The sequence below is a fragment of the Pongo pygmaeus genome, chromosome 11 (genome assembly GCF_028885625.2).
Source record: "Pongo pygmaeus isolate AG05252 chromosome 11, NHGRI_mPonPyg2-v2.0_pri, whole genome shotgun sequence".
Lineage (NCBI taxonomy): Eukaryota > Metazoa > Chordata > Mammalia > Primates > Hominidae > Pongo > Pongo pygmaeus.
In genome coordinates this window covers 90,194,679-90,209,955 of record NC_072384.2, presented here as the reverse complement: position 1 = coordinate 90,209,955, position 15,277 = coordinate 90,194,679, and the positions used below count along the sequence as shown (strand labels likewise).

Sequence of the window (15,277 nt, the reverse complement as noted above, 5' to 3'; positions counted from 1 at the left end):
GAGTCTTGACTCTTTATCCAATTTGCTAAGCCCTGACCCCAGAGGTGGAGTCTACAGAGGCAGGCAGGCGTCCTTGATCTGCGGTGGGCTCCACCCAGTTCGAGCTTCCCTGTTGCTCTGTTTACGTACTCAAGGGTCAGCAATGGCAGACGCCCCTTCCCCAGCCTTGCTGCCACCTTGTAGTTCGATCTCAGACTGCTGTGCTAGCAGTGAGTGAGGCTCTGTGGGCATGGGACCCTCCAAGCCAGGTGTGGGATATAATCTCCTGGTGTGCCGTTTGCTAAGACCGTTGGAAAAGCGCAGTGTTAGGGTGGGAGTGTCCCGATTTTCCAGGTACCGTCTGTCACGGTTTCCCTTGGCCAGGAAAGGGAATTCCCCGACCCCTTTTGCTTCTCGGGTGAGGCGATCCCCCACCCTGCTTTGGCTCACACTCCGTGGCCTGCACCCACTGTCTGACAAGCCCCAGTGAGATGAACCCGGTACCTCAGTTGGAAATACAGAAATCACCCGTTTTCTGCGTTGCTCACTCTGGGAGCTGTAGACTGGAGTTCTTCCTAGTCAGCCATCTTCTGTGTTCTCTTTTTAACAATTGAAGGTATATTACATGAGCTCCTTTAGCTTTCTTCATCTTCCCTTCTTTGATTTTTCTCTAACATGTCCCTCACTTCCTTGCCAAGGGCAATAGCCCTTTCCATGCTCTCATTGTATCCTTTCCTGCCTCCTCTAAGAACTAATTATATTAATTTTCTCCCTCTTTCAGTTTCTTCAATTTTGCCTTCTTTGGTTATTGGCACATTTTCTTCTACCATTATTTTCAGAAAGCTTTTGTAAACAAAGAGCCTTTCCTTGACTCTGTTTTTCTTCATGCCTACCAGCCCAACTCAGCAATATTTATTGAGTGACTACCACTTATCAGGCATTGTTCTTGGAGCTAAGGAAATAGTGGTGAACAAAAAAGGAGTTACTTAGTAGGGCATGGTGGCATGCATGTAGTACTATATACTCAGGAGGCTGAGTATATAGGATCCCTTGAGCCCTGGAGTTTGAGGCCAGCCTGGGCAACATAGCAAGACCCTTTCTCTTATTTATTTATTTTTATTATACTGTAAGTTCTGGGTTACATGTGCAGAACGTGCAGTTTTATTACATAGATATACACGTGCCCTGGTGGTTTGCTGCACCCATCAACCTGTCACGTACATTAGGTATTTCTCCTGATGTTATCCCTCCCCTAACCCCCAACTCCCAACAGGTCTCAGTGTGTGATGTTCCCCTCCCTGTGTCCATATGTTCTCATTGTTCAACTCCCACTTATGAGTGGGAACATGTGGTGTTTGGTTTTCTGATCTTGTGATAGTTTGCTGAGAATGATGGTTTCCAGCTTTATCCATGTCCCTGCAAAAGACATGAACTTATCCTTTTTTATGGCTGCATAGTATTCCATGATGTATATGTGCCACATTTTCTTAATCCAGTCTGTCATTGATGGACATTTGGGTTGGTTCCAAGTCTTTGCTATTTTGAATAGTGCTGCAGTAAACATACGTGTGCATGTGTCTTTCTCATAGAATGATTTATAATCCTTTGGGTATATACCCAGTAATGGGATTGCTGGGTCAAATGGTATTTCTAGTTCTAGATCCTTGAAGAATCACCACACTGTCTTCCACAATGGTTGAACTAGTTTACAGTCCCACCAATAGTATAAAAGCGTTCTTATTTTTCCACAACCTCTCCAGGATCTGTTTTTTCCTGACTTTTTAATGATCGCCATTCTGACTGGCGTGAGATGGTATCTCATTGTGGTTTTGATTTGCATTTCTCTAATGACCAGTGATGATGAGCATTTTTTCATATGCTTGTTGGCTGCATAAATGTCGTTTTTGAGATACTCACTTCTAATTATTACCTGATGCAATGTTTTCTTCTTGGGGTTTTTTTTTTCTCCTCCTTTTTGACTTCTTCAGCCTTTGACATTCTTGAACCTTAGACAAATTCATATGGAAGCAGGAAATTTTCCCTGACAACTTCATGGGTGGTAACTGTAGTGCACAGGTGCTAGGACTAGCCGGCCGTTTCTGTGCCAGCAGGGACAGACTCCATTCGCTTGGTCCTGCTACTTTCCACCGCTCACAGGAGATGGGGAATGCAGGTGAGTGGGTGCAGAAGCTGGGGTGAGGGCTTTTGGGCACTGACGGGAGCAAAACTGTGCAGCCCAGCAGCAGCGTCTAGGGGGTGCCTATGACCCCTGAAGCCCAGAAAGAGTGTTACAGTCAGTGCTTTTTTAGCTTTGCCGTCTGCTGATGGCTTACGTGTTAGCAGCTCAGTGGAGGGTCAGTGTGCCAGACTTTTGCACCTGCATCTGAGTGTGTTCTTGTCCGACATCCAGGGGGAATGAGGTCTCATGAACATATTGGAGATATTAAATGCAGGAGATTTTATTGTTGATGAAAGTGGCTCTCAAGGAAGGGGAGCTGAAAAGGGAATGGAGTGGGAAGATAATATTCCCCTGGAGTCTGGCCATCCTGGCCAGATTCCTCTCCAAAGCAGTGCTGTCAAGCCATCCCTCTGAAGTCAAGCTGCCTCTCTCCAATGTCCAACCGTAGTCTCCATCATCTTGCTACTTCTCCTCCTCTCTCTGCTGGGTGAGGTTTTTATGGGCACTGGTTGGGGAGTGGGGAAGGCCAAGGGTGATTCTGGAAAAGGCAACATTCGAGCAGGAAAACAGCAATGTGTGTTCTCACTTTGGGCCGTGGTTTCACGCTTGAGGGTGGGGCCATTACTGGGGGACCCACCCTCTTCCTAGAATTTCTGTGCCTCCTGTCCCTATCAGTATCAGAGCCAGGTTTCCTTATCTGTAAAATTTGTATGCTGCCATGCCCTTTCCCAAATTGTGATTAAACGTGTTAATGTATCCTCATGAAAGCTAAGGGAAATGTGTTTAATAAATATTTCTTCTCGTCCCTGTTTTGCCTGGTTTCAGTGCACCATCATGCCCTGCCATATCATTTTTATGAGGTTGGCAGTATTATTATCCCTGTTTTACAAATGAGGATACTATGATCAGTCATCTAGAAGGTGGTGAAGCCTAGGATTCTAACCCAGCACTTTCTGACGGTAGAGTCCAAACTCGAAGACTGTGCTAAATTGACAGCATACTAAGAGTTGTTAGAAACTGTAAGGATTCTTAATTAGAATTTTATGAAATCTCTGAACCAACAGAGCTTTTTAAATAAGGTTTTCTTCTTATTTGTGTGTGTGTGTGTGTGTGTGTGTGTGTATGAAACAAGCACAGATAAACGGGTCCTGTGCAGCCTTTCTTATAAAATTAATTGATAACCAACTGAGGAAATATAGCAAAAGATAGATTTCTGTGTTTTGAGAAATCCAGGTTACATACAAAGTGCCAAACCAAGAAATGGAAACCATAAGCAGTAAATCATAATGGTAGTGCTGAGGAACAATTGTGTGCTTGCATCTGGCAGCACTGTTAGGGAATTGGAGCTTCATTGACCTTGCATATGAAGCCAGAAAGTGGTCATGTCACTCCCTTAAACACACCTTTTAGCATTGTCAATGAAGTTCTTCCAGGTTTTCACCTAAGGTAATAGATGGTATTGTTCCCTGCTAAAGAAAACTAGTGATTTTGTCAGCAAAATGGACTCAATGTCTTCTGCTTGCCTACAGAAAGGGTGGGGCCTGTTAGCACAGTATGCAGACTGCCTTGGATGCCCTGCAACCAGAAAGGCCAGTGGAGTACATTGTAATCGGGGGCATTAAATGGGAGAATGTTCATAAAGCACCTAGGGCAAAGAATGAGTTCCCATGAAGAACTAGTTTTATCAATGCCCTTAATTATTTTTCTTTCCTTCTCATCTTTTCTCTTCGGCAGCACCGTGACTGTAGGTAGGATACTGATTTTCCTTGAACTTTTCCTGTACTGTAGTCATCTGTTTAATTAGCTCTGGCAACTGCTATGTAAGATTCTGTCCTATCCATTTACTCTGTTCCTTGAATCTGGTTGCCAGAATTAAGGATGCTACAAAGAACACAGAATCTTGAAGTAGGGAATTCTTGAACTCAGGTAAAGTCTAAACCTTTGAAATAGTCATTCAACAATAAACTTGAAAAGTATCTGTTGTGATTATAAAGGAAAGCACAGGCATCAGATGTACATAGCATGTAATGACCTCTTGCAGCAGCTGTTGAAGTCATGATCATAGATATGTCTTGGAACTAGTGATAGCACCTTTAATTTCGAAAGGAGTGGCATAGCATTGTAGCCAACAAGTCAGGTCTGTAATTCTTATTTTATTAAATACTTAAATGCTATAGACAAGTGCTGTACGTAATCTTGAATTGTCTTCTCTCTTTCCAAGGTGAGTAGATTTATTTTTAGGTGAAGACTATAGTTAAGACACTTCTCTGGAGTCACAGAGTAGGAAAGAGCTACGGTATTTCTACTCCTTCATCTTCTTTACATTGTAAAATAAAATGTCCTCTGTCCATCCAAACCCACAGAATGGACTCAGAGACCTGGACAATAGCGAAAGCGAGACTTTTAATGACAGTCTTGCAAGATTGAGTGTCTGGCGTGCAGGCACACCCAGCACGGTTTTAACAAGCAATTTATCCCCTAGTGTGCAGGACTCTCCCCCGGTTCCTTATAGGCTGAGTAGTACTGTAGGTCATATCACCTATTGATTGTTAGGCAGGGCTTTAGGTGTGTTTTTAGGGTTGTCTTGCTGCATTTTGTTGCAGCCCACAATGCACTGCAATCCTAGTTAGCTCAGGGGCTCTTCAAGTATTTGATTTATGACCTAAGTTGTTGGGCAGGCTGATAAGAACAAACAAAGTGAGCTGTTTTGCAGACTAATAAACTTTTATTTTAGACTCAAATTCTTTGGTTCGGGTGAGAGAAACTAAGTGGTGGAGGAAGTGGGAGGCCAACAAGGAGGCATCAGCTATCCAAACAGGGGCCTAGTATATCCTGTTTTTTCTGTGGTTTGCTGACCTAAGCTGATTCATGGCACTTTGTTCTGGAAATGGACCATGGTATACGTTATTTCCTTCAATTCTCTCCTTTTTTTCTTTCTACTCCTATTTGTCCCATTTCTGCATTTATTTTTGTGTCCTTTAGTTCTTAAATTTATTAGGTACTCCTTTAGGGACTTCTCTATTGAGTTAATATAAATGTTAGAATTAAAAGAATTTGTTAGATTTCTCCAACTTCAGTGGCCATGTGGATTCTTGGAGATCTTCTGGAATGCCAAGGTGAATGGAATAGCCAAGTGAACTAAGGCACAAGTCCCAGTCCAGTTGGACAGTAACAGGTTATGGAGGTTCCGTTTCCCATAATACCACCAGACATTAGCCTGGGGTATATGAAGAGCTGAGTAGTTGCCTTTGTTTGACTTACCAGTAACATTTAGGATGTGGGTACAAGTTGAGAGTTTTCCCACGGGCTTACTGAACTCTGTCCCCTGTCTAGAGAGGCAAGAGGAGTGGTTTATATTCCCTATGGAGAAAGAAGGGATCGCTCTAGGATTTGACCTTTGCAAGGTTGGAAAGAGCAATAATAAACTTTTGCAAGTTTCATTTCCCCATGCATCCCTGTCCTGGTATAGAGCCAACATGCAATGCATTCCTTTGGGATTGGTATCCCATTTTAGGGGAAACGGAACTACCAGTGCTTGAGGCCGCCCAGCAGAGCATGCATAACTGTTGCTTCTATTAAGAGCTAGTACTGAAAATTTGACCCATTCAACCCAGGCAGTTACATCCCCATATTTTTAATTTTTAAAGTCTGCCTTAAGTTAGTTGTCTTAAGGGTCATTGTCTGGTGGGTTAAAGGAAGTAGTAAGACCAGGAGTTCTAGTAATTCTGGGTGGGCTTGGGGTGGAATTGGTGATTTGCCTAAGAGCTAACCATCCCACGGAATCCCTTCCTGAGATCATTATTCCTAATGTATACCTCCAGGGTTCCTGGTCTAGAGTAGCTGGGTTGTTTATGGTAATTGATATAGGATTGCATTTTAAATTTTTACAGTTAGGTAGCATGGGGCCCTTATAGTTTATTTTTTAAGGGTTGGTTTTCAGAAGAATGACTCAGCTGGCCTTGATATTGTGTGGTCCACCAGACCTGATTCCAGCTAGCACAGGGGCCCAATAACGGTCTGTTTCAGGACATAGATATTTGTCTGCTTGTGACAACTACTTTTGGTTCCGTGAATTCCTGCAAGGTAAGACTTGGCAGGCATTAAATTTTATAGTTTGTGGGGTGGGGGTGGAGGTTTTAGTTATGTTGACTGTTAGTTTGATTAGATATTTCCTACTTTCCACCCCTAGTACTGGGCCCTATCCAACACTTAGGTTTCCTTTCACCCCTCGTGTTAGGATTAATCCTAACCGTATCCACACCCAATGATGGAGCCTGCTCATAGCTTCCTTTTAGGTTTTCCTTAGAGTTAGCTTTAAGGGTTTCTTAGGTGATTTATACTCTCCGTATTCACCCTTTTCCCTTTCTTTCAGGGGTTCTTTTACCAGTCTCTTGACCTGAGTGTAGTGTGCTTACCCCGGTTCAGCTGTTTATACGGCTATTTTAGTGATTAGGAGCACTTTATATGGACTTTCCCAGCTTGGGTGGAGCATGTCTTCTTTCCAGGTTTTAATTAGCACCGAGTTGCCAGCCTGGAAGTGGTGAACTGTGAACTCAAGAGGCAGGGTTCGAGTTAGAAGTTTTTTTAACCTAAGGGATGTCAGGGTGGAGGATATGCCCAGTATATAATTTTTAAAAAATTGGTCTTTGATTTTCATAGTAGAAAGGTTAGTAGTCCTGCCTAAATATGGCCTTAACCCAGGAGGTCTTTTTCCAGTAGTCTGTTTTTTTGTTTTAAGACAGAATCTCGCTCTGTCACCCAGGCTGGAGTGCAGTGTGTGATCTCAACTCACTGCAGCCTCCATCTCCTGGGTTCAAGCTATTCTCCTGCTTCAGCCTCCCAAGTAGCTGGGATTACAGGCATGTGTCACCACACCCAGCTGATTTTTGTAGTTTTAGTGGAGACAGGGTTTCACCATGTTGGCCAGGCTGGTCTTGAACTCTTGACCTCAGGTGATCCACCTGCCTCAGCCTCAGAAAGTGCTGGGCTTACAGGCTGGAGTTAGGTTAGGCACTTCCCCAGGGCCCACTGATCCCAGGAGGAACTTGGGGAGGCAAGGGACTGACCAGCTGGCTTCCCAGGGTGCCTTTGGTCGGGCCCTGCTGGGTCTGGCACTGGGCCAAGAGCTGCTGGTTTGAAGAGCTAACAGCCTGTGGCACCTTTCCTGAGGGGCACTTTCATTAGCAAAAGTATTCCTGGCTCCACCCGCACTTCCTCTTTCTTTGCTTTGAAGACACCATTCCTCTCCCTGGCAGGCCAAGAGCTGTACTGTTTGTATTCCACACCACCCCTGCTGGTGACCCAGCAATTGTAAAGGGTCTCTGGTTTGTCCTGCTCTGGGAGGGGACTTAGTGGCTTTTCCTCCTCCTCAGCTGCAGGGATCCTCCCCCAGCCCAGCCAAGCTCTGGGAAATAGAACTTCTATACATCCCACCTCAAAGCGTCTTGGCAGACTTCTCCCCAGCATGAGCATTCTCTACTTCAGGGATTGCAAACTGGCATCCTCTTTTGCCTGTATTGGGTTTTTAAGTTTTTTGAACTGATAACCAGCATTTAAAAATCCCATTTTAGATATAAAGAATTCTGGCCTCTGACAAAGCAGACAATTTGGCATCACAGCTGAGCAGCTATGGCCCCTTTAACAGGGTGTGCCCTCTTCAGTTAGTCACAGTCCCTACACAGCCCTGCAGCCCTCCTCCTCATCATTTACTGGCCCTGTAGTCATTTGAGTTTACAACCCTCTGATCTAACTTATGTAGCCCCCCAGACCTTCTGCAGCCTTACTGACAGCTGCCCATGGTGGACTTACAGCCTCTCAGTAAAACAACAACAAAACCTTAATGGTCATTTCATCCATTTACCCTTCCATAATCTGGATCCTTTCTACCGCCTTCTGACAAACAGCCATCCATAGGCAACCCACTACTCCTGATCCTAAACTCTCCTCCACATCCCTTTCTCATTTGCATTGCCCAGTTCCCAGGCTCTGTCCTGCCTCAGTGGCCACACTGCACCCTTTTCCTGCACCTCCTTGTTGCTTGAGCCTCTAGAACCTTCCCCCAGCCCTGCCAGTCTCTCCACATCCTCTCACCTCTTCTTGTACTCTTTCTTCCTTTTACATTATTTTTCTCCCCTGTCTCACCTTCTGTGTCTCTTTGATCTTTGTCTTTTCCAGTCTCTCTCTTGCTCATTTTCTTCTTTTATCTCTCTCTCTGTCATCCCCTATTTCCTTTTTCCCTCACACTCAGTTTCTTCCTCTTTCTCTCTCAGGGCATGAGCTGAGCCTTAACTGTGCCCTGGCTCCCCCATGTCTGACAGACAGTTCTGACTCTTTTTCTCTGGGCACTAGCGTGCCTGCACAGTGTCTTATACTGCCTTCCCTGTCTCGGCTGCTTAGTCCAGGGGCTCCCACACACACAGCTGTGCACCGGGCTTTCCCTTGCCTTCAGGGTCAGCAGCTTAACTCTTTCTGGCCCTCTACGTTTGCCGTTTCCTCCCCTTTATCTTTCTGATTTCCTTTCTTTTCATCTTTACCCCTTTCTTCTTACAGAAACCTTCTGAGCTTCCCTTAGTAATTCCTTAATTGGTTTTTCATTCTATCCATTAACCTTTTGCAGTTTCTTAGTAATATCAGGCCAGCTTTTAGTCAGAAAATTAACCTTTAAAATTAAAGGCCTTGCCCTACTGGGTCCTTTGGCTTAATCCTGAGTATTTTCTCATTTGATCCCTGAGCCTCTGCGGCAACACAGAAGGAGTCTCCGGTTTTTTTGTTGTTGAATCTCAAATGCTTTTGAGACATTTTATGTCCTAGGAGTGGACTTTTTAATCTCTTTAATTATTCGTTCCCTTAGGTCCTGCATTTGGGCCTGATCTCTTTATTGTTATCCCATCCAGGATCTGCATTTGGGAATTTCTGCTCAGTTGGCAGGACTTCTTGCCCGGGAGGATGCTGTCTTTCCCAAATGGTTATGGCTGCCCTTATAATTATTCCCCTGTCTTCCCCAGTAAACACAATATTCATGATTGACATCATCTCAGCCTAAGTATAAAAATCGGGTCCTAAAAATTGATCTAGCTGCTAAACCGAGGGGATCTCTGCTAAGCCGAGGTTTGCTCTGCTAAACCGAGGGGATCTTCCAAGAATGGCCTCATTTCCTTTTTAAAATTCCTAACCTCAATACTTGTTAGAGGCGTATTCACAAACCCAACTCCTCCCTGTCCCATAGGGACTTCTCTAAGAGAGTACATATTAGACGTCTACTGTTCAGAAGAAATAGGGAAATTCTCAATGTCCTTCTTACATTGTTCTAATTCTTTCCTCAAGTTTGGATAAGGATTTAAGGGAGCATTGGGTTTAGCTCCTTCATGATCCCCAGATTCCTCTTTCTCCGACCTTCCTGTTGCCCCCTGATCTCCCTGTCCTCTACCTTGTGAGATGTTTGGGGGAGGGGCAAGTGTGTTGGGGGTCCCAGGGCTTTTTACTGGGTGAGGGCTCTTTACTCTGCTCTTCCTCTTTAAGGGGGAACATGGGGTTAAATCACTAATCCAACAAAGAACATAACCCACATCCTCTTGTGACGATGGATTTTATCATTCACGTAGAGAATTAAAGCTTGGCACACCCAGTCCTCATCTGAGCCAAACTTAGGCCAAAAGACCGAAGGCTGACAAATGGGCTTTTTGGGCCAGATAAAACAGCAATACTCTATCATCTTTTGCTTTTCCTTGTTCCTGGTTTGGGGATTATCCATTCAAACCTGCAACATTCTCCCCAACGGACTATCTGGGAGAATGTCAGAGGGGGTCTTTTTAGTTCACTGTTTCCTTTGTTCTGTAGGCCTAGAATTCCTGTTTCCCATTTTCACTTTGTCTCTGTGTCTGAGGTTTTCGCTGTGTACTCAGCCCCACTTAATGGAGGTTTCTTGCACACTCCGGGTTCTCTGAAAATGCCCCAACACCAAGGCAGTACTGATAGTCCAACTTTCCTGCCTTGGATCATGCACGAGGTTGGCTGGTTGCCACGGTGTCTGCTTTTCTCCATGTGTCACCTCCGCTGTCTCCTGAACAAGTCTCGGGTTTGTCTGTGGCTTCTGCGGGGAGCCAAGACATCCAGAGCAGGCCACATAAATCAAGTGGGGTGTGTCTCCCTTCTCGGCTGGAGTCTTAACTCCACACAGGCACAGAGATGGCCACCAGGTTGTGAGAAACAATTCACCCGTCCAAACCCACAGAATGGACTCAGAGACCCGGACAGTAGCGAAAGCGAGACTTTCAATGATGGTCTTGCAAGATTGGGTGTCTGGTGTGCAGGCACACCTGGCACAGTTTTAACAAGCAACTTATCTCCTAGTGCACAGGTCCCTCCACCGGTTCCTTATAGGCTGAGTACTACAGGGGCACAGTCGTCCCGGATGTCACCTGTTGAGTGTTAGGCAGCAGCTTTAGGTGTTTTTTTTTAGGGTTGTCTTGCTGCATTTTGTTGCAGCCCACAATGCGTTGTAATCCTACTTAGTTCAGGAGCTCTTCAAGTATTTGACTTACGACCTAAGTAGCTGGGCAGGATGATAAGAACAGACAAAGTGAGCTATTTTGCAGACTAGTAAACTTTTATCTAGGCTAAACTTCTTTGGTTCAGGTGAGGGCAACTAAGTGGGAGAAAGGGGGACAAAGGGGGAGGCTGACAAGCAGGCATTGGCTATCCAAGCAGGGGCCTAGTATCCTGTTTCTTCTGTAGTTTGCTGACCTATGCCGATTCAAGGCACTTTGTCCCAGAAATGGACCACTGTATGCGTTATTTCCTTCACTCCATGAATATGATTGGTTTGTAAGGTGCGTATTGATTTTATTTAAGTGTAATTGCTGTTTGCTTAGCGAGTTGGCATAATTTATGATAGGCTAACTACAAATACAGATTTATTTTATTAGTCACAGCTACAGAATTTATTCCACTTGTGGAATGATGTTTTGTTTTTGTAGCAGATTAGAAAACTTTTGTTTGATGCTTTGGCAGGATTAAGCTAGGGTATAATCTTTCATGAGATTTTGGCATATTTTAATATTATTTACATAGACACTCTGCTCATTTATTATAGACAATAAAGGAACTATTGGACTAACAGTAGTAAATTTTTTCCCCCAAAAGGTAATTAATAAAATGTCTCCAACATCTCTAAAGATCACTCTAAGGCAACTCATGGAGGGGTCTTCAAAGACCTTGCAAGAAGTACTAACTATGGAGTATCGGCTAAGTCAAGCTTGTATGGTAAGAATTAAAAAAAAAAAAAAAGTCGTTTTTTAGTTCAAAAGTAACATATGTTTATTGTAGAACTTGTAAAATACACTAAGTGCAAACAAGAAAACTAAAACCACCTGTAAATTTACTCTACAAAAACACAACGGGCCAGTTAGCTTTAGATGTGTGGAAGTATTGCTATCCAGATTGTTATTAAGCCTTTATAAAATAGCAATTACATTTGCATGTCAGTGTAAGAAGCTCTCTAACCTCATCTTAAAGGAATTCAGAATAGAAATTAATGTCTTTCAGCGATGGTCTCTGTGACCTTGGGCAAGGCATATAAACTCTGTAAATGTGAATTCCCTCATTGGTAAAATGAAGAGGATTATTTATAAGCAGATAATATATATAAAGTAAATGCACAAATGGAAGTTATTAGTCTGTTACGTGTTTAAAATAATGAGCATTATTAAAGTACCATTGTAAACATAAAGTGGACAATAATCACATGGAATATTGATTTCATGAAACATCTCATATTTATATTTATTTATTCTTCCAGATGACAAACTCTTTAAAGGCAGAATCATCCTTTATGTTCAGAGGACCCTTAAGAAGCATCTTATTATTTAGACTAATATATGGACTAAAGGGAATATTTGGCTTAATAGCCAGAAAGGAGACATTCCTAATGACTTTAATGTAATAGTTATTAAGATGTTCAATGTAGTTCATCTAGTTAGAAATAACTCTGTTAGCCATGTCTTAAAGTCACTCCTGGTGGGATGTAAATGGCAGCTGACGTCTATTGTTTATTATGTGCGGGTACTACGCTAGGCACTTTATATGCATTTGCTCCATTAAATCTTATGGTATCTCTAGAAGGATAGGTACTGTTATTGACTCCATTTTACACATGAAGAAATTGTGATATAGTGGTGTAACCTGCCTAAAGTTGTGCAGCTATTAAGTGACAGAGATATGGCATATGAAACCAGGCAGTCTTACTCCAGTGCCTGCACTCTTGACCACTCTCCTGTATACCTCACACATTCCATGTTTTTCATTACACTTTTAGTGCACTGCCTAGATTGATTGATTCTTGCCTTCATTCTCTCAGCAAATATGTTAGCTATGTCCCAGGCACTGTGCTCAGTGTTAGCCTTATATTGTTGAATAAGAAGACACAGTCCTTTATTTTCATGGGTTTAGTCTACTGAGACTATAAGGAACAAGTAAATAAAATAAGTAACATAATTGTAAATTGTGATAAGTACTCTAAAGGAAAACATACAGGGTTGGTGATAGAAGAGATTGATGCAGGGACAGGAGGGAGTTGGGGGGCAATGGGAAACCTCCTTAAGTAGATCAGGGAAGATATCTTTGTGATGTCACTTCATTTGTGACCTAAAGGATGAGAAAGGAGTATGTTGAGAAGACTCTTGGGCTTAAGCAGGAGGTGATTTGATTTTTCATTTCATTCGGTTCAATTTGCTTTAAGAAGGAAATTGTTGCTGCTGTGTGGAGATAGGGTTGGAGAGGTTCAAGAATGGTTTAGAGACCAGATATAGATTTCCTGCAGTGATCCAGGTATGAAATAGTAGTGCTGAGACAAGCATGGTGGCAATGGAGAGAAGTACATGGATTTGAGACACATGTAGGAGATAGAATTGATAGGTCTTGCTGGATGTGAGGGAAGGAATGCATTTAGGAGTTCGAGATTAGAGGAATGAGTTGGAGATTTAAATCTGAAAGACACCAACAGCAATTAAGAAAACCTTGGAGATTCATTACTTACTAAACGAGAGTGCTTACTATGTCGTAGACACTGTTAGAGGTACCCAGGTACATAGATTCCAGGTACATAGGTGTGCTCCAGGGGTAGAGGTTGAAAAGGCAGAAAACAGTTTAAATCATTATCTTGGGGAGTAGAGAGTAGGATAACAGACAAAATCCCTGCCCTCCTGGAACTTACTTTATAATGGGGAAATAGACTGTGAACAAGATTAATACATAAAATATATATTATATGATTATAAATATTAGGGAGAAAAAGGAAGCAGGATATGTGATATAGAGTAACAGGGGGATGAATTGTAGATGGGATGACCAGAGGAGGCCTCACTGAGATGTTCTTTGAGTGAATTCCTGAAAGAAGTGAGGAAGTGAGCCATGCCATTATCTAGAGGAAGAGCATTCCAGGCAGAGGGAACTGCAAGAACAAAGCTGTGAGGCAGGAGCATGACTGCCTGTGCTAGGGACCACAAAGAGGCTGTGTGGAAGTGGGTGGGGGGTGGAGGTTGTGGTGAGTGAGAGATGAGGTCAGAGGAAACAGTGTAGAGAAAGGCTGTGCAGAGCATACAGAGCCTTGAAGGTCTCTCTAAGGACTTTGGCTGAGTAAAATGGGAAGCCACTAGATGATTATGAGGAGAGGAATGCCATGATCTTATACTTTAAAGAATTGATCACTCAGGCTGCTATGTTGAGCACTGAATACATAAAATCATATATAAAGAAAATGAGAGTCCAGACCTGAGCCCTAAGGAACTCTAACATTTTGAGATGTGGTAGAGAAAGAGCAGTAGGAAGGAAAAACAGGATGGAGAGGTAGGAGGACCAGGAGAGTGTGGTGTCACAAAAGAAAGAGGAATGTTTCGGGGAGGAGGGTGTAATGGACAGTGTTGAACGCCGTCGAAGTGTAGATGAGGTTAGAAGTGTCATTTGACCTTGGCGATGCCGACATCATGGGTGGTTTTGGCAAGCCATTTTAGAGGAGTGGGGGCAGAAGTTAGACTGTAGTAAGTTGGAGAGGAAAAATGGGATGTGAAGAAGCGGAGAGAATATGTGTAGGTGAATACTCTTGAAAGTGAAATAGGATAGAAGCTGGGACTGTGGAATCAAATGAAGTTCCTTTTTTATTTGTAAGATGGAAGGTACTAGAACATGTTTAAAAATGATTGGGAATGATCCAATAGAGAAAAAAGATTATGTTGATGATACTAATGGTAGTTAGTATTTACTGAACACTTAGTGTCAGACACTGTGCTTGGATGTGGATTAAAATAATCCTAGGATGGATGTATAAATTACCTTTTCATATAAAGAAACTAGGGTTGGAGAAATTACTAGTCCGAGGTCACATAGTTAATATGTAGCTATCAAGATGTGAACCTAGCCATTTGAACTCAGCTATATTGCCTACATTGGTGATTCTAGGAAAAGAAAAGTGAATGACCACATCAAGCAAAGTCCGTCCTTGAGAAGGCAAGAGGGGATGTGAATTGGAATGCAAGGGAGGACTGGTCTTTGAAAAAGGGATGGTCCTTTCCTCCATGGCATTGAAAGGGAAGGCAGGGCAGATGGCCGCAGTTGCCTGCAGGTGTTTTAGTGGTGGGAAGACAAGACTTCATATCTAAGAGCTTCTCGTATTTTTAAAGAAGTCAGAGGTTAAGTAATTGGCTGAGACTATAATCAGAGTGTGCTCTACGGGTAGAGGTTGAGAAGGCAGAAAACACTTTAAATCATTATCTTGGGGAGTTGGGAAGAGATCTTGGATTGTTTGGCAGTTTTCTGTGCCTGTTTGAGATTTTTGATCATGAATTTTAATGAAACCAGTCACAGTTGTATGATTTTCTGCAGCAAGACTTAGCTGCTGAAGTGCAGGCAGGGGTACGTGGTAGGGTTTAGTGGGTGCCGGGATTTTGCTAGGATTGTAAAAAAGAAAAAAAGGTTTGAGGGAGATGATGGCATTTTGACAGGAAGGTGACCATATTAAAGGACTGGTGAAATTGGGCTGGATGAAGAGCAAAGTGAAGCCAGCACGGATGGGGAGAAAGTCGTAGGATCAGTGGACCTCAGTAAGATCAATGATTTGTGGCAGTGGAG

At 43.1% G+C, this 15,277-nt stretch overlaps 1 protein-coding gene across 8 annotated transcripts in view; it reads left to right on the top strand.

The window, feature by feature from the left end:
* The window catches only part of HIBCH (3-hydroxyisobutyryl-CoA hydrolase), a 119,901-nt gene that overhangs the window by 100,175 nt on the left and 4,449 nt on the right, over positions 1–15,277 (top strand). For 6 of the 8 annotated variants that reach the window (XM_063647729.1, XM_054476866.2, XM_054476869.2 and 3 more), the window contains one exon: positions 11,300–11,419. The exons of the other annotated variants lie outside the window; for them this stretch is intronic. In XM_063647729.1, the coding sequence (XP_063503799.1) occupies positions 11,300–11,419 (120 nt within the window). The remainder of the gene's footprint in view (positions 1–11,299; positions 11,420–15,277) is intronic. 8 annotated transcript variants of the gene reach the window in all.